Source organism: Sander lucioperca, chromosome 11 (genome assembly GCF_008315115.2).
Source record: "Sander lucioperca isolate FBNREF2018 chromosome 11, SLUC_FBN_1.2, whole genome shotgun sequence".
NCBI classification, from domain to species: Eukaryota; Metazoa; Chordata; class Actinopteri; order Perciformes; family Percidae; genus Sander; species Sander lucioperca.
Window position 1 is genome coordinate 36,995,500 of NC_050183.1, and position 21,110 is coordinate 37,016,609.

At 40.2% G+C, this 21,110-nt stretch overlaps 2 protein-coding genes across 2 annotated transcripts; both read left to right on the top strand.

Annotated features, from left to right (window-relative positions):
* Positions 1 to 4,150: 4,150 nt before the first annotated feature.
* si:dkey-261j15.2 (uncharacterized protein LOC794828 homolog) lies at positions 4,151 to 5,962 on the top strand. Its single transcript, XM_036007706.1, has 3 exons — positions 4,151 to 4,441; positions 4,761 to 4,873; positions 5,939 to 5,962. The coding sequence occupies exons 1-3, from the start codon at positions 4,180 to 4,182 to the stop codon at positions 5,960 to 5,962; spliced, it is 399 nt and encodes a 132-aa protein (XP_035863599.1). The 5' UTR covers positions 4,151 to 4,179.
* Positions 5,963 to 15,883: 9,921 nt separating this feature from the next.
* Positions 15,884 to 20,765, top strand: fstl3 (follistatin-like 3 (secreted glycoprotein)). The gene is made up of 5 exons (XM_031318437.2): positions 15,884 to 16,170; positions 16,696 to 16,875; positions 18,681 to 18,896; positions 19,010 to 19,237; positions 19,359 to 20,765. The coding sequence occupies exons 1-5, from the start codon at positions 16,101 to 16,103 to the stop codon at positions 19,409 to 19,411; spliced, it is 747 nt and encodes a 248-aa protein (XP_031174297.1). The 5' UTR covers positions 15,884 to 16,100; the 3' UTR covers positions 19,412 to 20,765.
* The last annotated feature ends 345 nt before the right edge of the window (positions 20,766 to 21,110 follow it).

Consider the following 21,110-nt stretch of genomic DNA (forward strand, 5'->3'; position numbering starts at 1 on the left):
AGAAAAGGAGTACCCCTCTGAGACCCAAGGTTGCTCGATCAGAAGAGAAGAAGACACAGAGGTGTGGAATGAAAATGAACCGAGGAGTCAAGGAAGACTGTAAAGGGACTTGGGATGTGTGCCTTTGCTGTGTATGTGACAGCTGAGTGAAAGATGAATGAGGGAGCTGAATAAGGGTGGGGGAGACACATACTAGGAACTAGACTTCATTTGCTATATTTGTCCCTGAAAAATGTTTGGCCCAAAGGCAAGACTAGACAGCATTCAGCAAAAATTCATGTAATAAAACCCCTTACATATAATACTTTATACATCCAATTTCCCTGTGATTTTCTCCCAAATATATTCTTGGCACTTGTGTTGTACATGTTTCACATATTCAAATGTACGATGTACAAAGAAGCACTTTGATAACTCAAAGGAAAGCTAAAAAAAAAAGAGAAATAGTTTTGTTAATCATACTTCCAGGCTACAATAACTATAGTTAAACAGGTGTAAATCATACATGAATATCATATCATACTAAATGATAAATGGTTATTTTACATACATGTGATTACAACAAAGCAAGAGTTGTGCACAAACCTGATTTTGAAAACCATTTTTTTCCCCTTCTAAATTCATCAAATGGTTTTGTTAATAATTTACCAGTGGTGTTTATTTTCAGTCACATACTAGAATCCGCTGAGCCAAGCCCCTCCTCTGCCCTTATCCTCTCATTATTCTCCAGGGCTCGGCCTTATATAGCACCACACCTACCTCGGGGGTGAATGACATTCTCCCCCAGAGACGGGCTCATCCTCGTCCTCCTCTTCCTCACAACACAGCAAACATCCAGAGGAAAGGACAAAACAAGAAATAGAAAACCCATTGATTTATTTAGTTTTCAACACATATTACTGTTTGATTTTCACTCCTCCTGCGACTCAAATGTCTCCACGCACAAGTGTCATCCTGACATATCATTTATTTTTAATCAAGAACTCAGCAGCAGGGACAAAGACAACATGTCAACCCTCTGGCAGCTTGTTAGCGGATAAGAGACAAGCCCACGCAATCACAAAGGACATAGTGACAAACTTGGGACATAGATGTGTATGAGTGTGTGTTGTGCAGGCGGTCGTGACTAGTGTCATTTCATTATGGAGTGTGCCCTTTGTCTCTTACAATTTTCAATCAGTCCACTCATGACACTCACACACACACACACACACACACACACACACACACACACACACACACACACACACACACATATACACACACACACACACACACACACACACATACACACACACACACACACACACACACACACACACACACACACACACACACACACACACACAATGTAATGGAGCTCTAATTTGGGGTATGGTGGAAACAGCTGATGCCCATTCAGATTCACCCTTCCGACTAGTATGAATATTAAGTTTGTCATTCATGAATGTGAAAGTATATTTGCTTGTATTTAAGTAAAACAATTCAAATATAATTCCAAGTATAAAATACCTTGAAATAAAATGTATAATGGCACCTGTTACCTCATGCGTAATTTTTCCTCCTCTGTTTTCGTTTATATATCTATGTATAGTATATGCAAGGGGGTTGCACTGCTGAAAGCCATGTTTTTTTTTATCTATATATATAAGTCAGTTTTCCCCCCAGCATTGGCAACCTTAGCTACCTGTGACAAAACACAGACACACACTATGTAATAAATGAAAGAAAGAACCAGATTGGCTTTCAACATGCATGGCTTTCAGCGAAAAGGAACAGGGACAGTTCATAATAGATTGTTTTATAATGGTTGTATTCACCGTCACTATAATACTCCATGTGTCCTCAGTAGGTGGCTTTCACCTGTTCACATTACATACCCGGTAGCAAACATGGCTCACATGTCCTTCCTATAGCCAGAACTATTGAATAGAGAAGCCCACTACATGTACACACACTGTACACACAGCATCCTCTCTGTGAGAGCAGTGAGTAATATTTGGAGATGGAGGGATGAAGACCTTTTGTTTTGTAACAGCTCACAGAGCATGAGTGATGACAGAGGGCGCATGAGGTAGGTAGTTGGGAGTGACTATGTGTGTGTGTGTGTGTGTGTGTGTGTGTGTGTGTGTGTGTGTGTGTGTGTGTGTGTGTGGAGCCTTTGTTTTTCTTATAAACTAACTGCATGAACTGAAGTAGTATGTGTGTATGCGTGGGCACAAGTGTGGAAGGTGTGAGTGTATTGAAGAGTGTGTGGGATGTGCATGTGTTCGCTTTCATGTACCGTAGGTGGAGACAGACACATACTGGGAAAGATGGGGGTCTTTTGTGCTGTTGTCACATGTTCAGTCCATGTTAGTTTGACTTGTTGTTGTCTGCGCTTTATTCCTTCCCGTAATCATCCCATCTATCCATTATTTCCAGAAATTAGTTTTTCTTCCTTTTTCATGCAACTAAGAGCTCTTCTACCCACACACATTCTCCAATGTTAAACGGCTCATCTTACGCCACCACCTCCTCCGCTGCAGTTACATTAACAAAAAAAAAAAACATTAAAGGGGGCAATTATCTGTGACTTCCAACCAGTTCAACAATGAATAGAAATTGCTTTTAGCGGAGTGATTTTTTTACTTTTGTGGTACAGTACATGCTGTCTTCAAGGACGTCAAGGTTTAGAGATGATCTATTTTTGAAAATATTGTTAAATGACCACTTCAGAAACTGGGTTTGGATTGTATTTTCAAGAGCACAGAGGGAGCTCCAAATGAATTTAAAGCAGCCATATTATGCTCATTTTCAGGTTCATAATTGTATTTTAAGGTTGTACCAGAATAGGTTTACATGGTTTAATTTTCAAAAAACACCAGATTTTTGTTGTACTGCACCGCTCTCTCTCACTGCTGCAGATCCTCTTTTCAGCTGGTCTCTGTTTTAGCTACAGAGTGAGACCTCTTTTCTTCTTCTTCTTCTGTACTATCTTTGATTGCACTGCACATGCCCAGTAGCTCAGATGTAGCTCATGTCAGCTAGCTAGCTCCATAGACAGTAAAAGAAAGGCTGTTTCTACAACTTCGGTCAGTTACAAGGCAGGATTAGCTGGGAGACTTCTAAATGAGGGCGCACATGTAAGTAGTTCTTTTGTAGATTATGGTGAACTTGTGTGTGTTGTAGCAGTGCTTTGCTATTGAGAACGAGGTAGCATGCTAGTGTTAGCATGCTAGCGTTAGCATTAGCATTAGCATGCTAACGCTACGAGCTAATGGTTGCGGTTAGCCTGATCGTTTCGGCTTGTGACTTCACAAGCCATGCCGATTTTAAACAGCTCACCCAGAGACTGAAGGCAGGACACATTCAGAAACTGTATCTCACTCTAAACAGCATGGATGGATTTTTGTATGTGTTTGGAAGCACCAGAGACACAACATAACACCCCAAATCCCAGAAAAAGTGTTTTTTTCATAATATGGGCACTTTAATGATAAGGTATTTGAAGGCATATTGATTTTGGAGAAAAAAAAGAAGTTACGACAGTATGTGAGGAGAAATATAGGCTAGTGTACATCTTCTATTTACTAATTAAAATTTGATGTGTCATCATGGCCAAAATCATGTTCAATTAATAGAGCTGTATACTGTAGCTATATGCTTTTTCTAAAGCGCTAAAGTGTTTCTTCTTTTTTCTTCTGATAGTGACATTTGTTAATTAGCACTTAAACAAAGTACAGATGTGCTTAATTGGAATGTCATTAGTTTTGCAGTAAATGCAAACAATTTGGGAAAATTGAAAGATTTACCTCATATACCCCTTTTCCACCAAGGCAGAGCTGGAGCTGGTTCGGAGCCAGAGCCTAGTTTCAAATCGGTTCTTTGTTTTTCGACCACCAAAGCACCAGCTCCGAACCACTAAAAGTGGTTCTTAAGTAGCACCATATCATTGCTGGTCTAGCAGTAAGAACCACCTACGTCAGTGGCTGGGGGCGGGGTTACCAAAAAGACGAACAGAAACTTGTGACCGCCATTTTTGAATTAGCAGACACGATGGACGCGAATAAACAGAAACAGCTGTGGTCAGAGGAGGAAACAAGCTGCTTTCTTGCACTTTGGTCCTCTTCAGAAGTCCAGAGTAAGTTAGACGGGGCTGCGCGGACGAAACTGATTTTGCAGCAAATTCAGCAAGAGATGGCTGTAGCGGGGTTCGACCGGAACCTCATACAGATAAGCAACAAACTAAAAAAACTAAAGAAGGACTACAGGGACCGAAAAAAGGACCTTGGTCGAAGCGGCAATGGTCGCCCTCGTCGAAACCTACATTTTGACGTTCTTGAGTCTGTTCTCAGCGATAGGCCGGCATGCCAGGTGACCGGGGCGCTGAACTCGGCAACAATAATACTCGAGTCAATGGTGGATGATTCGCTGCAGCAAAGTTGCACCAATCCTGCCGGTAAGTTCTGTTTTTACATTAGTTTACTTGTTCCTAACATGTTTCTTAGGTTCTAATTTCTTATATCAGTGTTTGCAATGTGGCTAGCAGTGGCAGTGTCCCCGTTTAAGTTTTACAAAGATAAAAACATTACCTTTTTTGGAGGTATTTACGCTTCTGAGCTGAAAATGTCCCTGGATTTTGTCTCAGAAATCTGGTCACCTTAAGCTAGCTAGGATTGTATTATCTGTGATTTCATTGTATAAAGTATCACAGAACAGTGTGTAAAGTGTAATGGAATATTTATTTAAAGCACTGTCGTCTTATTGTTTTTTTATAGAACTGTCTGCCATCAATGACCGTGATGATGACAACGTTGAGTTGCCGCCACCGCTGGGCTGCAGCTCTCCCGCGCCGCGTGTAGCAGCTCTGGAGAAGCATCTTCAGAACGGGGTAAGACTTGGTGTGCAAATGGTCACACCATACACTATGCAAACATTGAGATGTGTCTATCTATCTATCTATCTATGTATCTATCTATCTATCTATCTATCTATGAATGAAAAATAGCAATGCGTGTTAAATAAATGTTGTGTACATACCGTTACTCTCGCTTGTAATCTCCGTCTGTACAAATAACGGCGAGCCGCGCGAACACGTTGGATCCGCCGAGTTTGGATGCCGATGTAGGTCCGCAAAGCCATGAACATCAATAGCAAACGTCCGCCATTGTCGATGGTGTGTTTGTGTTTGGCACCTCCGCGCCAACGTTGCTGGGAAAGATGAGACGTATACAGTGACGTCAGACCTGGCTCCGTGCTGGCTCTTCAGCCTGTGGAAAAGCAAACCGGTTCTTTGGAGGCTCGTCAGTCGAACCAACTCCAAACCGGCATTAGCTCTAGCTCCGACCCAGCTCCAGCTCTGCCTTGGTGGAAATGGGGTAATAGAGGCGCTAAAGGAAGCATCAGAGGAATAAATTAAAGGGTTTCATCCTGTGGCAACTATTGGCTGTACTAAACTTCTTGGCAATCCATGTTGAATTAGGTATTTTTCAGTCTGGACCAAAGTGGTGGAACAACTAACCAACCAACAAACACCCCTAGTAATAAGTATCCATCTCCTGGGTGGGTTCTAGTTTTAGGAATGTTCTTTAACACAAGTACCTCCACATGATCACAAACTTGAGAACCGTTGCCCAATGTGTATGCTCTTACTGTACTCAGAGTGCTGTAAGTGTCAATTACATGTTTTTTTCTTTAAAAACCTTAACACTGTAGGCTTGCATCTGTAGCCCAGTGAACATATTCCACTGTAAGAGGTGAGGTGCTTTTGCTGCCGATCATTAATACTGCATAGACTCCAGCACGGAGCCTTGACTAATGTTCATATTTACAATGAGTGGGGTAATTAATTTTAAAGACCCATCTGCCCTTTCGCTTGTTTAAATATTTATACAGCAGTCAGTCTTTTTTCAGTTACCATTTGTTCCCATCCAATGTTGCCTGTTTTGCCCGGCAGTGTCAGGCAGCAGCTACCATATAAGGCAGAGAGATTGATTTAATTCTCTGGAATAATTCATTGCTGTTAATGACCAGAGAGAGGCAGCCCATTACTCAGCTTGTCGAACATGAATCTGCAGCCAAAACACATCAGCAAATATCACGAGTTGTGATGTAAAATCGTGTTGGCAGTGAAAGTAACCAATAGTAGTATCAGTTTGTGCATACTTGACACATGAAATGTGCATGACATGGCGCTCAATTGTGAAAGACAGAATGAAAACTTTCCCTCCTCTGTTTTAATTATCTGTTTCTGACAGTTTATATTGCAACGGCAGCAACACATACATTTCAGTCATTTGTTGCCATGGTAACTGCTGCCAGCATGAGCATCAGCTCTTGTCCATTCAAGAGTCTTTAAAGGGCTAGCTCGCACAGGGAGAGAGACGAGATAGAGATGTTTTTTTTAACTAACATGAATATCTCCTTCCTGTGTGTACACGTTGAAGATTTAAAGTGCTCATATTGCGCTTTTTGGCTTTTCCCCTTTTCTTTATTGTGTTATATATCTTTTTGTGCACATTATAGGTTTACAAAGTGAAAAAGCCCAAAGTCCACCCCAAAGGGACTTACCATCTCCAACAGAAAACACACAAACTGCTCCAAACAGCTCTATTGTAGTCCAGCCTTTACTTCTGTGACAAACGTGCGGCACTTTGTAACATACGTTATAATGCTCGCCTAGCTGCTAGCATGGCACTCCCTCATGCTCTGCAACTGACTAGCTAGCCATACTTACTGCGCATGTGCGACTCCCAACAAAGATGGTACAGAAGTGAGATGTCTCACTCTGTAGCTAAAACAGAGAGCTCAACACACAGAGTGAAAAGAGGAGCTGCAGCAATGTGCAGTACAACAAATGTATGGTGTTTTCAGAAAATTAAACCACATCCACCTATTCTGGTACAACCTCTAAATACAATTATGAACCTGAATATTAGAATAATATGAGCACTTTAAGTCACCTGTTGTTTATTTGGACAGCTGATGCTCCACTGTAGCATCTGAAACAAAGTTATGCATGGGTACACTTTAATTATATATAGGCCTATGTATATATTTTTGATTCTTACTTGCTGCATTTACAAGCATATACATAAAACTCATTGAAAGTCTCATGAAATAATGCGCATTTGTTGACAATCGATAACATAGACTAGTTCACTAATATTTTCTCAGGCCGGTATAAAGGTGAGTTGAACTGCTGCTTCAGAGGCAAAGTATGATTACTTACTTATGCTGTGTGATTTCTTGTATCAAGAACCTCTCTGCAGGCTCATGTTCAAGCATCCTGGAACAATGGAAACTGGAAAGCTGTTTTCAGTTTGATTTAAGGACAAACAACAAACATGTTCTGTGCTCTTCTCAGAATTTGGTCAAATAGCATGTAATAATGCAGCATTTTCTTTTTTTATCATCTTTATTATTTGTTTTTGTAAACTAACCAGCTATTATGTTTCCTAGTATACTGCCAGCGTACTCGAGAGGAAATGTATTTCATAATGTACTGACATATAACCCTTAGGTGTCATGCAACATAAGAGACAGACTGGCAGAGATTTGTCTGTGACTCATATCAGGGTTGCACCAAGAGATGACATTGTTAGATTATATATCATCAACTGGATTTAATATTCATTCCTGATATGCACTGTAATTGGATTTTCTTCTCTCACCTAAATGCAGATTCCCAAGCATGTGATGGATGGATTGATCCCTCTGGGATGCTGTACTCAGAGATGGGCAACAAATACATCCATAAGAATACTCATCAAATATCTCAAAATAAATACAAGATATTGGTATGAGAAAATGCTGTATTTAATTAAAAGCAAGTAATTTAAAATTTCAAAATACAAACATACATTCTATACAAACTGAAAATACAATTTAGAAGTCTGGCGGGTTTGTTGTGGGAAGTAAGTCCCTCCCAGACCGGTGTTTGAGAGAAGTACATACACCCCACAGAATAGTGCATGCTATTATGGGTAGGTAAGTTACTTCATTCAGCCATAAAGTGTCTGGATAAACTCAGGTTGCAGCATACAGTCACTGAAAGGCCTTGTATTGTGGTCACTGCCACAGAAGAGAAATAAAAAATCCCTGTTCATGCACTGCAACTACGGTCAATAAATGTATTCTTCACAGCAGAGTTGGTCCGTACTGTGAAAAGCAAGCAAGTTACTTGAGCTAACTTTCGACCCTGTGTGCAAGCTATTCCCCTGATAACTATTAAGAATAACCACTATGAAACGACTAAATGTAGCTATGCAAGAATTTCAGTTACAGAAGTTGCTAACAATCTTGCTAAGCTTCCCATATGACTTACCACAAGATGTGACTGTTCCAGGATGCCTGAGAGTGCCTGTGACGCGTAGACCTAATTATGGATCCCACGTAACTTCTAGGCAAGTCCCGCCTTACGAAGTTTGGGTTAGACATTGACCTCGAGTGGTTAAGGTAAGGATAGCCGATTGGTCAGGAGATAGGACCTAAACAAATTGGGTTACCTTACCTAGCGTAAGCATGGACGCCTGGTCAATAGTAGCGTGTGAATGCTATTGAAGGGCGGGTCTTGCCTAGAAGTTACGTGGGTTCCATAATAACGCGTCTGTGACGTTAGCTGGTATGCTAACGCTAAGCATATTTGCCAGGTCTAGACGGTATAGTGCTAATAACTCTTCTCTTCTGTTGAATTGTAGTGTTATTCTGTAGCCTAAGCTTGCCTGAGCATGCAATATCTGATCATATATACAGTGCACAGCATAAATGAGTACACCCATGCTAAATTTGACTAAAAAGAGGAATAAAAAAATCATCTTTTGGAAATTGAACTTAATGCCTTAATTAAAGAAATGAGGAAAAATCTAACATTTAAGGACATCAATTTTCTTTGTGAATGAATAATGTATCATAAATAAATAAATGTTCTTCCTTAAAATACAGGGAGCATAAGTGCGTACACCCCTATGTTAAATTCCCATAGAGGCAGGCAGATTTTTATTTTTAAAGGCCAGTTATTTCATGGATCCAGGATACTATGCATCCTGGTAAAGTTCCCTTGGCCTTTGGAATTAAATAGCCCCACATCATCACATACCCTTCACCATACCTAGAGATTGGCATGGGGTACTTTCCATAAAATCATCTCTCTATCATCTCTTTATCAGGATGAATAGTATCCAGAATACTATGCATCCTGATAAAGTTCCCTTGGCCTTTGGAATTAAAATAGACCCACATCATCACATACCCTCCACCATACCTAGAGATTGGCATGTTTTTATGTCGGTTAGCCTAATAGCTGGTTTGCTTTGCATTGAGAGATGATTTCATGGAAAGTACCCCATGCCAATCTCTAGGTATGGTGAAGGGTATGTGATGATGTGGGGCTATTTTAATTCCAAAGGCCAAGGGAACTTTATCAGGATGCATAGTATTCTGGATCCATGAAATAACTGGCTTTTAAAAATAAAAATCTGCCTGCCTCTATGGGAATTTAACATAGGGGTGTACTCACTTATGCCCCCTGTATTTTAAGGAAGAACATTTATTTATTCACGATACATTATTCATTCACAAAGAAAATTGGTGTCCTTAAAGGTTGGATTTTTCCTCATTTTATTAATTAAGGCATTAAGATTTATTCCTCTTTTTAGTCAAATTTAGCATGGGTGTACTCATTTATGCTGAGCACTGTAGATGGCAAACCTTTCTCTTAGGGGAAATTTGCACATACCACCAAATCAGCTTCTTTACTCAAGCTACTGGTCACGAGGAACATGTGGAATTTTGGTAGTTCACAATAGTCGCGTTGCTGGACCCAATAGGACATGTTTCACTTGCATTTAGCCAAAGACTGATTACGCTACTTGTGGTACAGTTTTTTCTAAAGTTTAAACCTGGGGATAATAAAGGTTTTATTTAAGAATAAAATGACATATTAAATCATTTAAATTGAGTACACAAATACAAGCTCTTAACAAAGGATTTTGAATGAATCTTGAATCTTAATGTATTTTGTCTCAAATTACATCTTTTTTTTCTGTCAAGCAAAACACAAAAAATTACAAAATACTTGAAAGTAATTAAATACCTAATTAAAATACATTTAATTGAAATACTTCCTAGGCTGTACTCTCCTTTCCCAATGTTGTCAAAGACCTTGTGAATGTTATAGCTTCAAAAGGGTCCGATTTGGATGGATTATTTCATTATCCATTCACCCTAGTATATGATTTAACTTTTAAACAATAACTGAGAAGCACCTCATACAATGGCATAATATCTTAATATGTCATTAAAATAATATCTCACTTTTGCAAGTAGTTAAAACAAATAACATAAACACCTCTGATTAAGGTCACAAAAGTTATTTTTCTCCAGACTGTCAGTGGTGTTGATTCACATCAAAAGTTGTAATTGTTAATGAGCATTAATCTGATGATCACTTTGTTTGTGTTTGACTTTGGAGACTTTTCCTCTCGCCAAATTACATAACATTGCAGTGTCTGCAACTGATGCACCAGCAATCCGGGAAATGACTACAGTAAGTTGTGGCTGCCTACCTACAGTAAGTGAGTCACATCCAGCTGAATAATAATCAGCAGTACAAAATGTGGCAGCTTTAAATGAGGTATGACAAACACTGTTTGTATGAGTGAGCTCTCAAGGCAACATAAGGCAACGTGAAGTGCAAAGACAGCAGATGGTTGCTGGCACATCAGTCTTGATCCGACAGACAGGGTATGTAGACCAATATGGTGGTGGCATAGCGGTGATCAGTATACAGCTGGTATTCACCAACGGTAATGCAAATCTAACTTTACAAAGGATTTAATTAGTTGCTTTTGAATTTTTGATTTGACCTATTTCAGATAAATTAAGACAATAAGGTTGACAAAACTGATGTAAAACGAATTATATTGTTAGTTTTTAACTATATTTTTCTTGTGAGCATCAATTTAGACAGGAGAACTGGTATTGTCCATCCCCCCCATCCGGGGTCGGGTCGTGGGGGCAGCAGCTCCAGCAGGGGACCCCAAACTTCCCTTTCCCGAGCCACATTAACCAGCTCTGACTGGGGGATCCCGAGGCGTTCCCAGGCCAGGGTGGAGATATAATCACTCCAACTAGTCCTGGGTCTTCCCCGAGGTCTTCTCCCACCTGGACGTGCCTGGAACACCTCCCTAGGGATGTGCCCAGGGGGCATCCTTACCAGATGCCCAAACCACCTCAACTACCAGTTAACATATTGCAATGAGCATACCAACTGGTATTGTCTCACACAGAATAGTGATTAGAGTTAAGTTCAATTCATTAAACTAGTGGCTCTCCAAAGCAGAATACCATAAAGGAGAGATAAATTCCAATCAAGCTCAATACCTACTGTTCACGTAACATGATCTATCTCTCTCCCGTGATCAGCAGCAGATCGATGCAAGTTGATAGATTGTTTGGAGTACTTGCACAGTGACAGCACGGTGCAAGTACTCCAAACAATTTATCAACTTGCAGAAGTAATTCAAAAAAGAGACACAGCATTGGATTTGGAATTGATTGCAGTGCTAATAAATGAAAATACAGTGGCAAACAGTATTTTTAAAAAAAGTAGCGACACGCCAAGGGACTCACACAGGATAACTTTTTTTTTTTTTTTTCTCAGGAAAAATATCTGGCATTTCCTGCATCCGCCACACACTCAGCAGTCCATCGCCACATAACACAGTTAAGGAAATTACCAGTTCCACTCATCAGCCAGAAAAAGGCAAATTACTATATTTTTATCACCCCATATGACAATAATTTGACACAGATTATATTTGTTGTCCAATATGTTTGATATATGGATGTTAATATACTGACTAAATAGTGGCATCACCAGCAATATACAATTAAAATTAGTTGAACATGGTGGAAGTATACTTGCAACTTTGGATAAACTCCATATCTTACCTTAACTTTCAACTGAGGAACCCTTCCAAAAGAAGTGTGTATTTTATTATAAAGCTAGTTTTAAATCTGGACACACGAGGGTCATTAAAGTCTGTTAAGTCAAGTTGAATAAAAACACTTGAGAGCTTGTACAAGTCTTCATGAATGGAGCATGAGGCGTCTATAGAGCAGATGAGCACCAGGGGTTATACCAGCCCACTGGGAAAGAGCAGGAGATCCGGAGCAGCACACAGATGGAGCTAAATGACAGTCACTCTGACACAGAAGGAGACCCTTGAGTCACCACCATGTCAGTGCCCTGCTCTGGTTACAAAGTGAGAGAGGGCTCAAGAGAGCAGAAAAGGTGGCATGGGGGCAGAGAGCGGGAGGGCTGGGAGAGAGATGAGGGAGAAAGCTGAAGGGGGAGGGAGTGCTGTTTGTATAAGCAGCGCGTGCGTCTACATTAACCTTCCCCATTAATGAACCGCTGGAGGGACTTCACATCATGGGCAACGCTAAGCACAGGAAGGAAGCAGGGAAGAAGAGGGTGAGGGTGAGGTGGAGCAGGAAAGTTGTGTGCAGAGGGACAGAGGGGGTGACTCTTTCCGGCCTTGTCACTTTTCCGACCCTCATTGCCGGTTCAATCAGTAATACACATCAGGAGTAAATTGAGTGGATAGATATTGCAGCTGCTTTCAGACAGTCCGGGGCAGACAGAGCAATTACCACCGCTGAGACCTGTTTAGCCATGTGACGTAGGCTACACAGCAGTACTATGACTTAAGATAGGCCAGTGGGTGGATTTTAATGGGGTTTCTTTCTTATATAGCAATAAAACAAGGGCTTTCTTTCATGCTCTGTACAAAGATATACACTCTGTATCCTCTATTAGTCAAGAATGCAACTTCTTTTACTAGTGAAATGAAGGATGTACTTCACAGAATAGCAATAGAATATTGCCATTCAAGGGTAAATAGCTAAGTAGGCTATATATCTTTCAAGAAATTGAGAAAAAAATATATAGATACAAGCAATACATGACCAAACAGGAGTTCATGTCAGTCACCATGAAATGAACCAGCTTGTTGGTGTGACACAGCAACCAAAAGAAGAAAATATTTGTTTTATACTCTAATGGTCTAGTGGTCTAATGGTAACTGCTCCTCGTAATCACTGACTTGTCAGCTATGTTATGTATCTAGCAACTTATGTATCTAGAAGATGATATCATATGTATCTGGGAGGAGACAAGTATAGATTACATTTAGGACTGCTTTATGTCCAAAATTAAGGGCTAAACACATTTTTAGTAGATGAGGACACACAAAGATTTAAGGATGCTGCAGAGATTAACAAACGAATATTGAGAGACAGGCGAGGGGCGCCCTCATCTGGTCATTTTAGTTAATTGCAATTGCAACTAGGACTAATAATAACTAATAATAGCCTATACGGTCTGCAGCAATTTAGTAGGCCTATGCTTCATGTAGCAATGTCGTTTTAGGATATCCTTAATTGGTATAAAAACAACATGCCTCTCATGAAGATATTACGCTTTGGGCTAACGGTAGTTACCAACAAAGGTATTTTAAGGGTATGGTCAGCTGTTGGACATACAAATAAATTGTAGTAAGTGGCTTCTCCTTAACACCCCCCCCCCCCCCGCCAAATTAATGCTATAGGTATTTTTTATCTAATTCTTTATTTAACTAACACTACTTAATGCTATAACAATATAGCTACGAGCCAAACTACCGTAGCTATTTCCCAGTTTTACGGTTTTAGCTAGCTACCTGGATAACGTCATTGGTAACTCCGCTACCGCAGCTGACACTAATTTATTTAATTAGTCCGGCTGAATACATAGCAACATGTATGGAGGTAATGTAAAACTTCCCTTAACAAATGCAATTGATTACTTTCTGGCCTTTCTTCTCTGGCCTAATGTTACTTGACAACGTGATCATTATAGCTAGCTTCATAAGTTATGATATAGCCCATCTTAAAATAAAATTTAAAAAGCTAAGCTATAATCACTTGTTTTAATAGTGTTGATATCTGTTGGAAAATCTGTTCCATGTTGTATTGCATTTTAGATGAGTACACTTTTTTTTGCATTTTTCTGTTTCATATTTGTCATGTTTCTCATACTAGAGAATATAGAAACATACACAAATACGGTTACATGAGTTGGAAGTTAAATCGGTACGAGAATAAACAAACCCAACTCTGCTTTTCACAAACCTGCCCACTTTTCCCACTAGATGGCAGTGGTGTTTTTGCCTTTTCTGTTTTAATGCCAGACAAATGTGGCCTGCAGTATGACAGACTGAGCTCCACACCTGCCCCGTGGAGATGCACTCACTCTATTTCACATTAGACACAGCCCGCCATGGGCTTCTTAAATTTCATGCTGCCCCTCAGAGCCAGGCCACTTGAAAGAGACCAATATTTCTCAAAGATGGGACACAGTAAGCTGCACCCTAATAAAGATCGTACATTAGTGGGTGCTCCAAATTCCCCAACATGCTGTATGCATTTGTATGGCTCGGCAGTGATGATCCAAACCATATGAGGAGCTGAATGGATCTCCAGAAGAAGAGGCAGGCCACCCACAGCCATCGCTCACTCCTCTTTTTTTGTCTTTCCTCCCCTCCTAGGTCAGGCAGCATTCCTTCGGTGCCCTGGGGATCTCTGCTGAAGAAGGCAACATCATTCACAATGACTATGATTCTGCAGCATATGCTACCTTCACCCCCCCCCCCCACGATCAAAAGGATACATAAAAGAAAGCGGTGACAGACAGATGGGCAGTCTCACATTACTTTAGCATTAGTGCATACCTCTCAGTGTCAGTGAGTGCAGGAAGAGAGAGGAGCAGTGCAGATGTTCTTATCAGACATGATGATAATGCAGATCGGCCTTTAGTCACCTGAGTATTTTTTGAAGACAAGATTGTGTCTGGTCGACAGATACTGTATATATATCCACAGTATTTCAACGTGTTCAGTCTTGGCTGCTGTGGTTGTCTGTGTGTCAGTGATCATAGACTAAAAATGAGGGGACATTAATTTTCTTGAAAAGCTCCAACGTAGTTGTGTTTATTTAACTTGATATATTGCTCAAGGGCAGACCACCTTCACTCCCACTCATTCCCTCATCTCAGTATTATTCTAACCGCATCTGTAGAGTGAAATATCAGCCTTCATTGATAAACCCAGACAGTTAACACAATGAGGTATGGTAATGTTGGAGAGGCGGATGACTTCATTTATCAAAGGACTGTTGTTATGGATATTTTTAGGCACTTGATAATAGTTTGATTTAGCATAATATGGCCTTAGAAGATAGTAACCACTTTGCTGCGGTGGCTCTTCCTTTCCTCCGTATTTACATTACAAAGAAGCACAATTTAAGGTCAGTGCTGGATCCACGTCGCTTCAAAAGATTATTGTTTGAGCACAATAAGAAATAAGTATGTCATTTCTAACGGCCACTTTTCCCTCCTAAGCCACACAGAGCCTCTTTTAGACAGAAAACTACCATGATCAAACAGTAAGGAGAATGAATACCTCTGAGCTATGCCACATTAAAAGAGAGAGATGAGATGATAGAGACCAAAACATCCGGGACCCACCAGACAAATAAAAAACTCAGACTGCTTCTTATAAGGTCACATTCAGAGGTTATTATGCAATCAAGTGTTTTCCCAAATACCTGAACAGTTTATTCTTTTTTTTCAGTTCAGTCTATTCAATAAGCTGCATGAACAAAAAAGAAATAAAAACATCTCATCTAAAACCCACTGTAAATATTTGTAATTAGCCTGTAATGAGTTTAATATGGTGTGAAAATGTTTTGTGAGGTCATATTAGTGGCCAGCGTCTGGCTTTGGAGGGCATGGATCATTTCCCGACTCTGGAAATTGAGTCAGAGTCAAACTGTGTCCTGCCCTGGCTTATTACTGGCTGAGAGGATCGCCCATCCCAGCAGCATAATTCCATCTGGGCTAAATATTTATACAGAGGGGGAACGACATCACTTATCCACAACACATTCATTCACATAAGGGAGAGCTACTTCCAGAGTTGAGTTTGCCAGAGGAACATCACTTCTTCTTGCTGATATTTGCAGAGACAAGCTTTTAGGGGGGAAATAAATAGGGTTTGTACTACCTAGATTACACAATGATCTTTTTCATCCCTGTTTTTGGTGTGATTTTCACTATGTATCAGATTGGGAAGAATCCTGCCAGTGGTAAGTTGACTTGTTTTTCTCTTCTTTTTTTTGTATTTTGAAAAAGTAGGTCCAAAGTGTGCCATGCTTTGAAAATAACTGCACGAATCCTCTTACAGTTATCATAATGATGAGGTACTTTTTTTTCTTCTAGAATTATATTTATGTGCTATTATGTACTTTGCCTCAGCCTTTTGAAATAGAAATAGTGCAGTAGATAGTTTACTCTTTGTATATATACTCATAGAAGAATATATACACAAAACCTGTGAAAACATCCAAGCAGACAGGTGCTATATAGTGTGCTATATAGCGTTTATAATACTACAGTTTTATAATTAGCCATTCATTTAATGGACATTGATTAAAAGAAGATTAAAATAACTTTGTACGCGTTTATATATGTATATGTTTATATATATATATATATATATATATATATATATATATATATATATATATATATATATAGAGAGAGAGAGAGAGAGAGAGAGTTTATATGGGTCAGAGTGAATTCACTTGTTTTATTTTTGCTACTATCTCTAGCTGGGATGTGCTGGCTGCAGCAAGACCAAAGGTGTGACATGGTGCTGATGAGAGGGGTGACCAGAGAGGAGTGCTGTGCCGGGGGCCGCCTGGACACAGCATGGTCCAACACCAGCCTACCCATGAATGAGGTCAGCCTGCTGGGCTTCCTGGGAATTGTCTCCTGTAAACCATGCAAAGGTAAACAAACAAACCTTTAAAAATCAAATTAGTTGAATCTGCCAAGTAGCAGGAATCAATTACTTGTGTATTGCTTTGGTTTATCACACATGGCATTCATCATTGCATGTAACCCACAAGTTAAATGCCGTACTGAACTGCTTTAAACCCACGTTTAAATTCTTTTAAAACATAAAATGATCCCACTGGACTCAGGCTTCTTCTGTCAGTGGTAGTTTTAAGGTAAGTACTGGGTGTTTTAATCACTGCTTAGATATCAATTGCAGACTTTAAACAGAAGGTTTAACTTATGTTTTAAATACCACAGGGACAAAATTGGCTACTCCCTTACACAACTCTCTCTTAAATAACTCTCGTCTCCCCGCGGAGAGTTAGTGAAAGTTAATTCGTGCCACGCCGTTTGTGAAATCAAGGTATTTCCACAATGAGTTCCCGGTGCAGCTTTCAACAAAATGCAGACATGGATCCAGGAGATCTTCCCACATAACTCCACCCAGCTGTCCTAAGAAGCTTCCTCTCCTGGAATCTCTGCGAGGTTCATTCAGGTTCACTTGCAAATACATTCTTGTTTTCTTAAGCAGCACTTGCACCATGTGATCATAGGACAAAAATGTGAATTTCTCCAAGCTGATGAAGTCCAGTAAAAATTGAGCCACTGGCATTTTTTGGAGAACATACCCAACCACAGCCACAGGGTTTTCTGGCCTCGTCACACGGCTTAGAGAAAAAGAAATGTGGATTGTATTTAGATAAACTTGAAATAAGCAGACAGGCCACAGTCAAGGGTAGCCTGCAGCTTTGTAAAAAAAAAAAAGACTTACATAAAGGTAAACAATTGTCACATGAAAAATTAATGAAGTTGGTCAAATCACAGCCTCCTCCTGCCCTGTTTGCTTCCATGAGCAAAATAAGAAAATACATTCCTGCAGGCTGGAGTAAATGCCTGCCACATGTCTGGGACTCATAATGTGCTACACTATGTTGATCATTTGGAATTCGGTGGGAGGAAAACGTCGGCAGCGTGAATGAAAGTTAAGATGGCTTGTCAATTCAGAGTAAGACACCTACATCATTACAAGACTATAGTTTTTTCTTTCAGACATTCCCTTATTGGGAGACACAGGAGATAGAGAGAAAATGTATGCGTAGCAAGAGACAGAGTGAAAGATGAAAATGAACCAAAAGTTAGACCAGAAAAAAAAACAAAAAAAACACAGTATCTGGAATAAAACAGGATATTGAAGTGCTGGTAGAGACAGGAAATAAGAAAAAAGTTCCTCATTGTTTACAGAATCCTCAGGACTCGGAGCTGATTAGCCACCATCTCTCAAGGCCCTGGGAAAAGACCTGTGTGCATTGTCTAATGTTGATTTTGCACTGTGTAGGATTACAGTTCCTCCTGTGCTTTGACATTATGGGGTGTCAGAGGAGCCCGGGGCTTCCTCATTTCTCAGCCTGTAAACTCCTCTGACAGCTATTTGAACTCTGTCTACCTCAGAGCCCCTCCGTCCCTCTGCGGGAGCTTAGCCCAATCCGTATGCAGCCGTACACATAGGTCTGTTATGAAAACACGCCAGCCTCAAATTCCACCAGGCGAGACACCCCTGTGTGTAACGGTCAATAAAGAGATGTGATTATTGTAAATATTGTGCAAGGTGAAAATTGTGTTTTGGTCTGGGAAAACCCCAGACCTCATGCTTATTTTGGATGAAAATGCCTGCGGCTCACCTGATGTCTGCAGACTTGTTAATACAGTAACATTACACTGACACTCACATATGAAACCACTTTCTGTGCTTTTGTAGAGACTTGCGATGGAGTCAAATGTAGTCCCGGGAAGGTTTGCAAAATGAAGATAGGAAGGCCTCAGTGTGTGTGCTCTCCAGACTGCTCTCACATTACCCAGAAGCACGCTGTGTGCGGCAGCGACGGGAGGTCATATACCGATGAGTGTACTCTGCTGATGGCCCGCTGCATGGGACACCCAGACCTGGAGGTCATGTACCAAGGAGACTGCAAAAGTAAGCATGATTGATCTAGTTTATGCTATTTCCAAGATAAGCTGTTGTGCACAAAAGCAAAATATATCACACTTTTTTTAATTTGCTAAGTCCTTTTTTCATGTCTTGCACAGAGTCGTGCTCCAATGTGGTGTGTCCAGGTACCCACACCTGTGTGACCGACCAGACCAACAGTGCTCACTGTGTCATGTGCCGCACAACTCCTTGCCCAATCGCCATGCCGTCTGAGCAGCCAATCTGTGGCAATGACAACATCACTTACCCCAGCGCCTGCCACCTCCGCCGGGCCACCTGCTTCCTCGGTCGCTCCATAGGAGTCCGTCACTACGGCCACTGCAACAGTAAGGCTACAAAAACACCTGTCACTTTCTATTTTTACCAGTCTCTTACTTGTCTGTGCCAATGAGGATTCTGCAGCTGTCATGCAAGCACATTTTGACTCTTTTTTTTTTTTTTGTGCAGGTCCCCCTCGGAAACCTCAACATTTCGAAGGCAGTGAGGAAAACGCAGTCTAGATGGACAACTCCTGACGCAGTCCTTTTTCAAGAAACGAGTTGTTCGAGAAACACTTCCAAGTGTCACACCACTAGCTTCCCATAATGACCTCTTTTTTTGACAATCATTTCCCCCTCCCCTTTGTATACAGAATGACAATACATTTGAAAGACCTCTGTTGGAAGACACAATAGTGTAACTGCCTCAAAAAGAGCTACAAAAACCCTGTGAGCAATTTGTGTTAAACTCCTGTTAGTTTGGGAAATTGAGGCAGATGAACACACGTGTCTCGAGATAAAAAAAAAAATATATATCTCATTGGCTCTTTGGGAGATGTGTGCATATTGTAAATAGAATACCACTACTATTTATTGGAGAAGGTATCAAACTCTATTTATGTTTTTATCCTAGTAACAAATCCATATATCCTTGGGAAAGCTGATGCATACAATGTATTTATTGTGTTGTGTTTATTGTGTATATACATTGGCGGCCACTGGCATTGGCATTTTACAACCTTTTTACAGTTTTCACATTCCCCACAAACAAAACAAACAAGCTGATGGAAAGCAGCGCTAATATGTTTGGAAAGCTGATACCACTTTATTGCCTGGCAATGTGGTTTTAATTCACCACAAACAAAGAACAGGACAGCTACAGTTGTGCTGTATGTACTTAAGCTTTTGTTTGGAGGTGAGGAAGGGGCTCAGCCTAAACAAATCTGTATAGTCTCCCTCCTTCCCTCCCTCCACACATGTTTACTCTAGATCCTGATCCTAACTCTCAGCCACCCGCCGATTACTAAAATTAACAGTTTGGTTGTGTTTGTAGGAGTCTCAGAAGACTGTTGGTACAACCCCAAGCCCTCTACAATACCTCCTCTGTTGAGCGCTTGGCTTTGTTTTGTAAATACATTTTTAGAGGTTGTGCTAGTTCATTCCGTTGCTGTTTTGCTGCTTTCAATGAACTAACTGGACAGACCAATGTAATCAGCATCATCTGAGCGAAAGGAAAATTAAATCTGTCTGTCTGAGAACGGACTACAATTTAGGCCAATTGAACATACCTGTACCTGATTACACTGCCAGATGTGAGTCAATCTGTTCACCTACTGGTAAACCTGCGAGATGTTGATGCAAATGGCCAATATCAAATGGTCAAGTGATCCAGTTAAATCTTTAAACTCTAAGCAGATGTCTGAAATACTTTTAATAATCCTTATAGTGTATTATAAAACATCTCAATGACTCTCCTGTAAATAACAGTCTTGTGTGTACCTACCTGTGTACCTACTGTGAAATTTGAATGACAAATGCATTAACATATTTTTGTACTGCCATTTCAAAACAACATAAAGTTTAATATTTGTCACAATGTGTCCTCTTTCTTTTTTTAAAATACTTGATTCTCGCTTTGCAACCTGCTTTTCTATTATATCTCAATTACCCTCAACATATCATCTGCATTTTATTATACTACGTACATATAATAACAATACATACAGCATTCTAAAACTGTGAAACTGTGTCTGACATGCATTTTACAAAAGTTGGATTTTTGTAAACTCTGTCACAGTCTTAATCAAAGCAGGTTTAGCCAAATGAGATCATACTTGAACCCTAAAGGAAACTGCACACATATTTGTAAATATTTAATATTTGTCACATTGTGTCCTCTTTCTTTTTTTTTTAACATACTTGATTCTTGCTTTGCAACCTG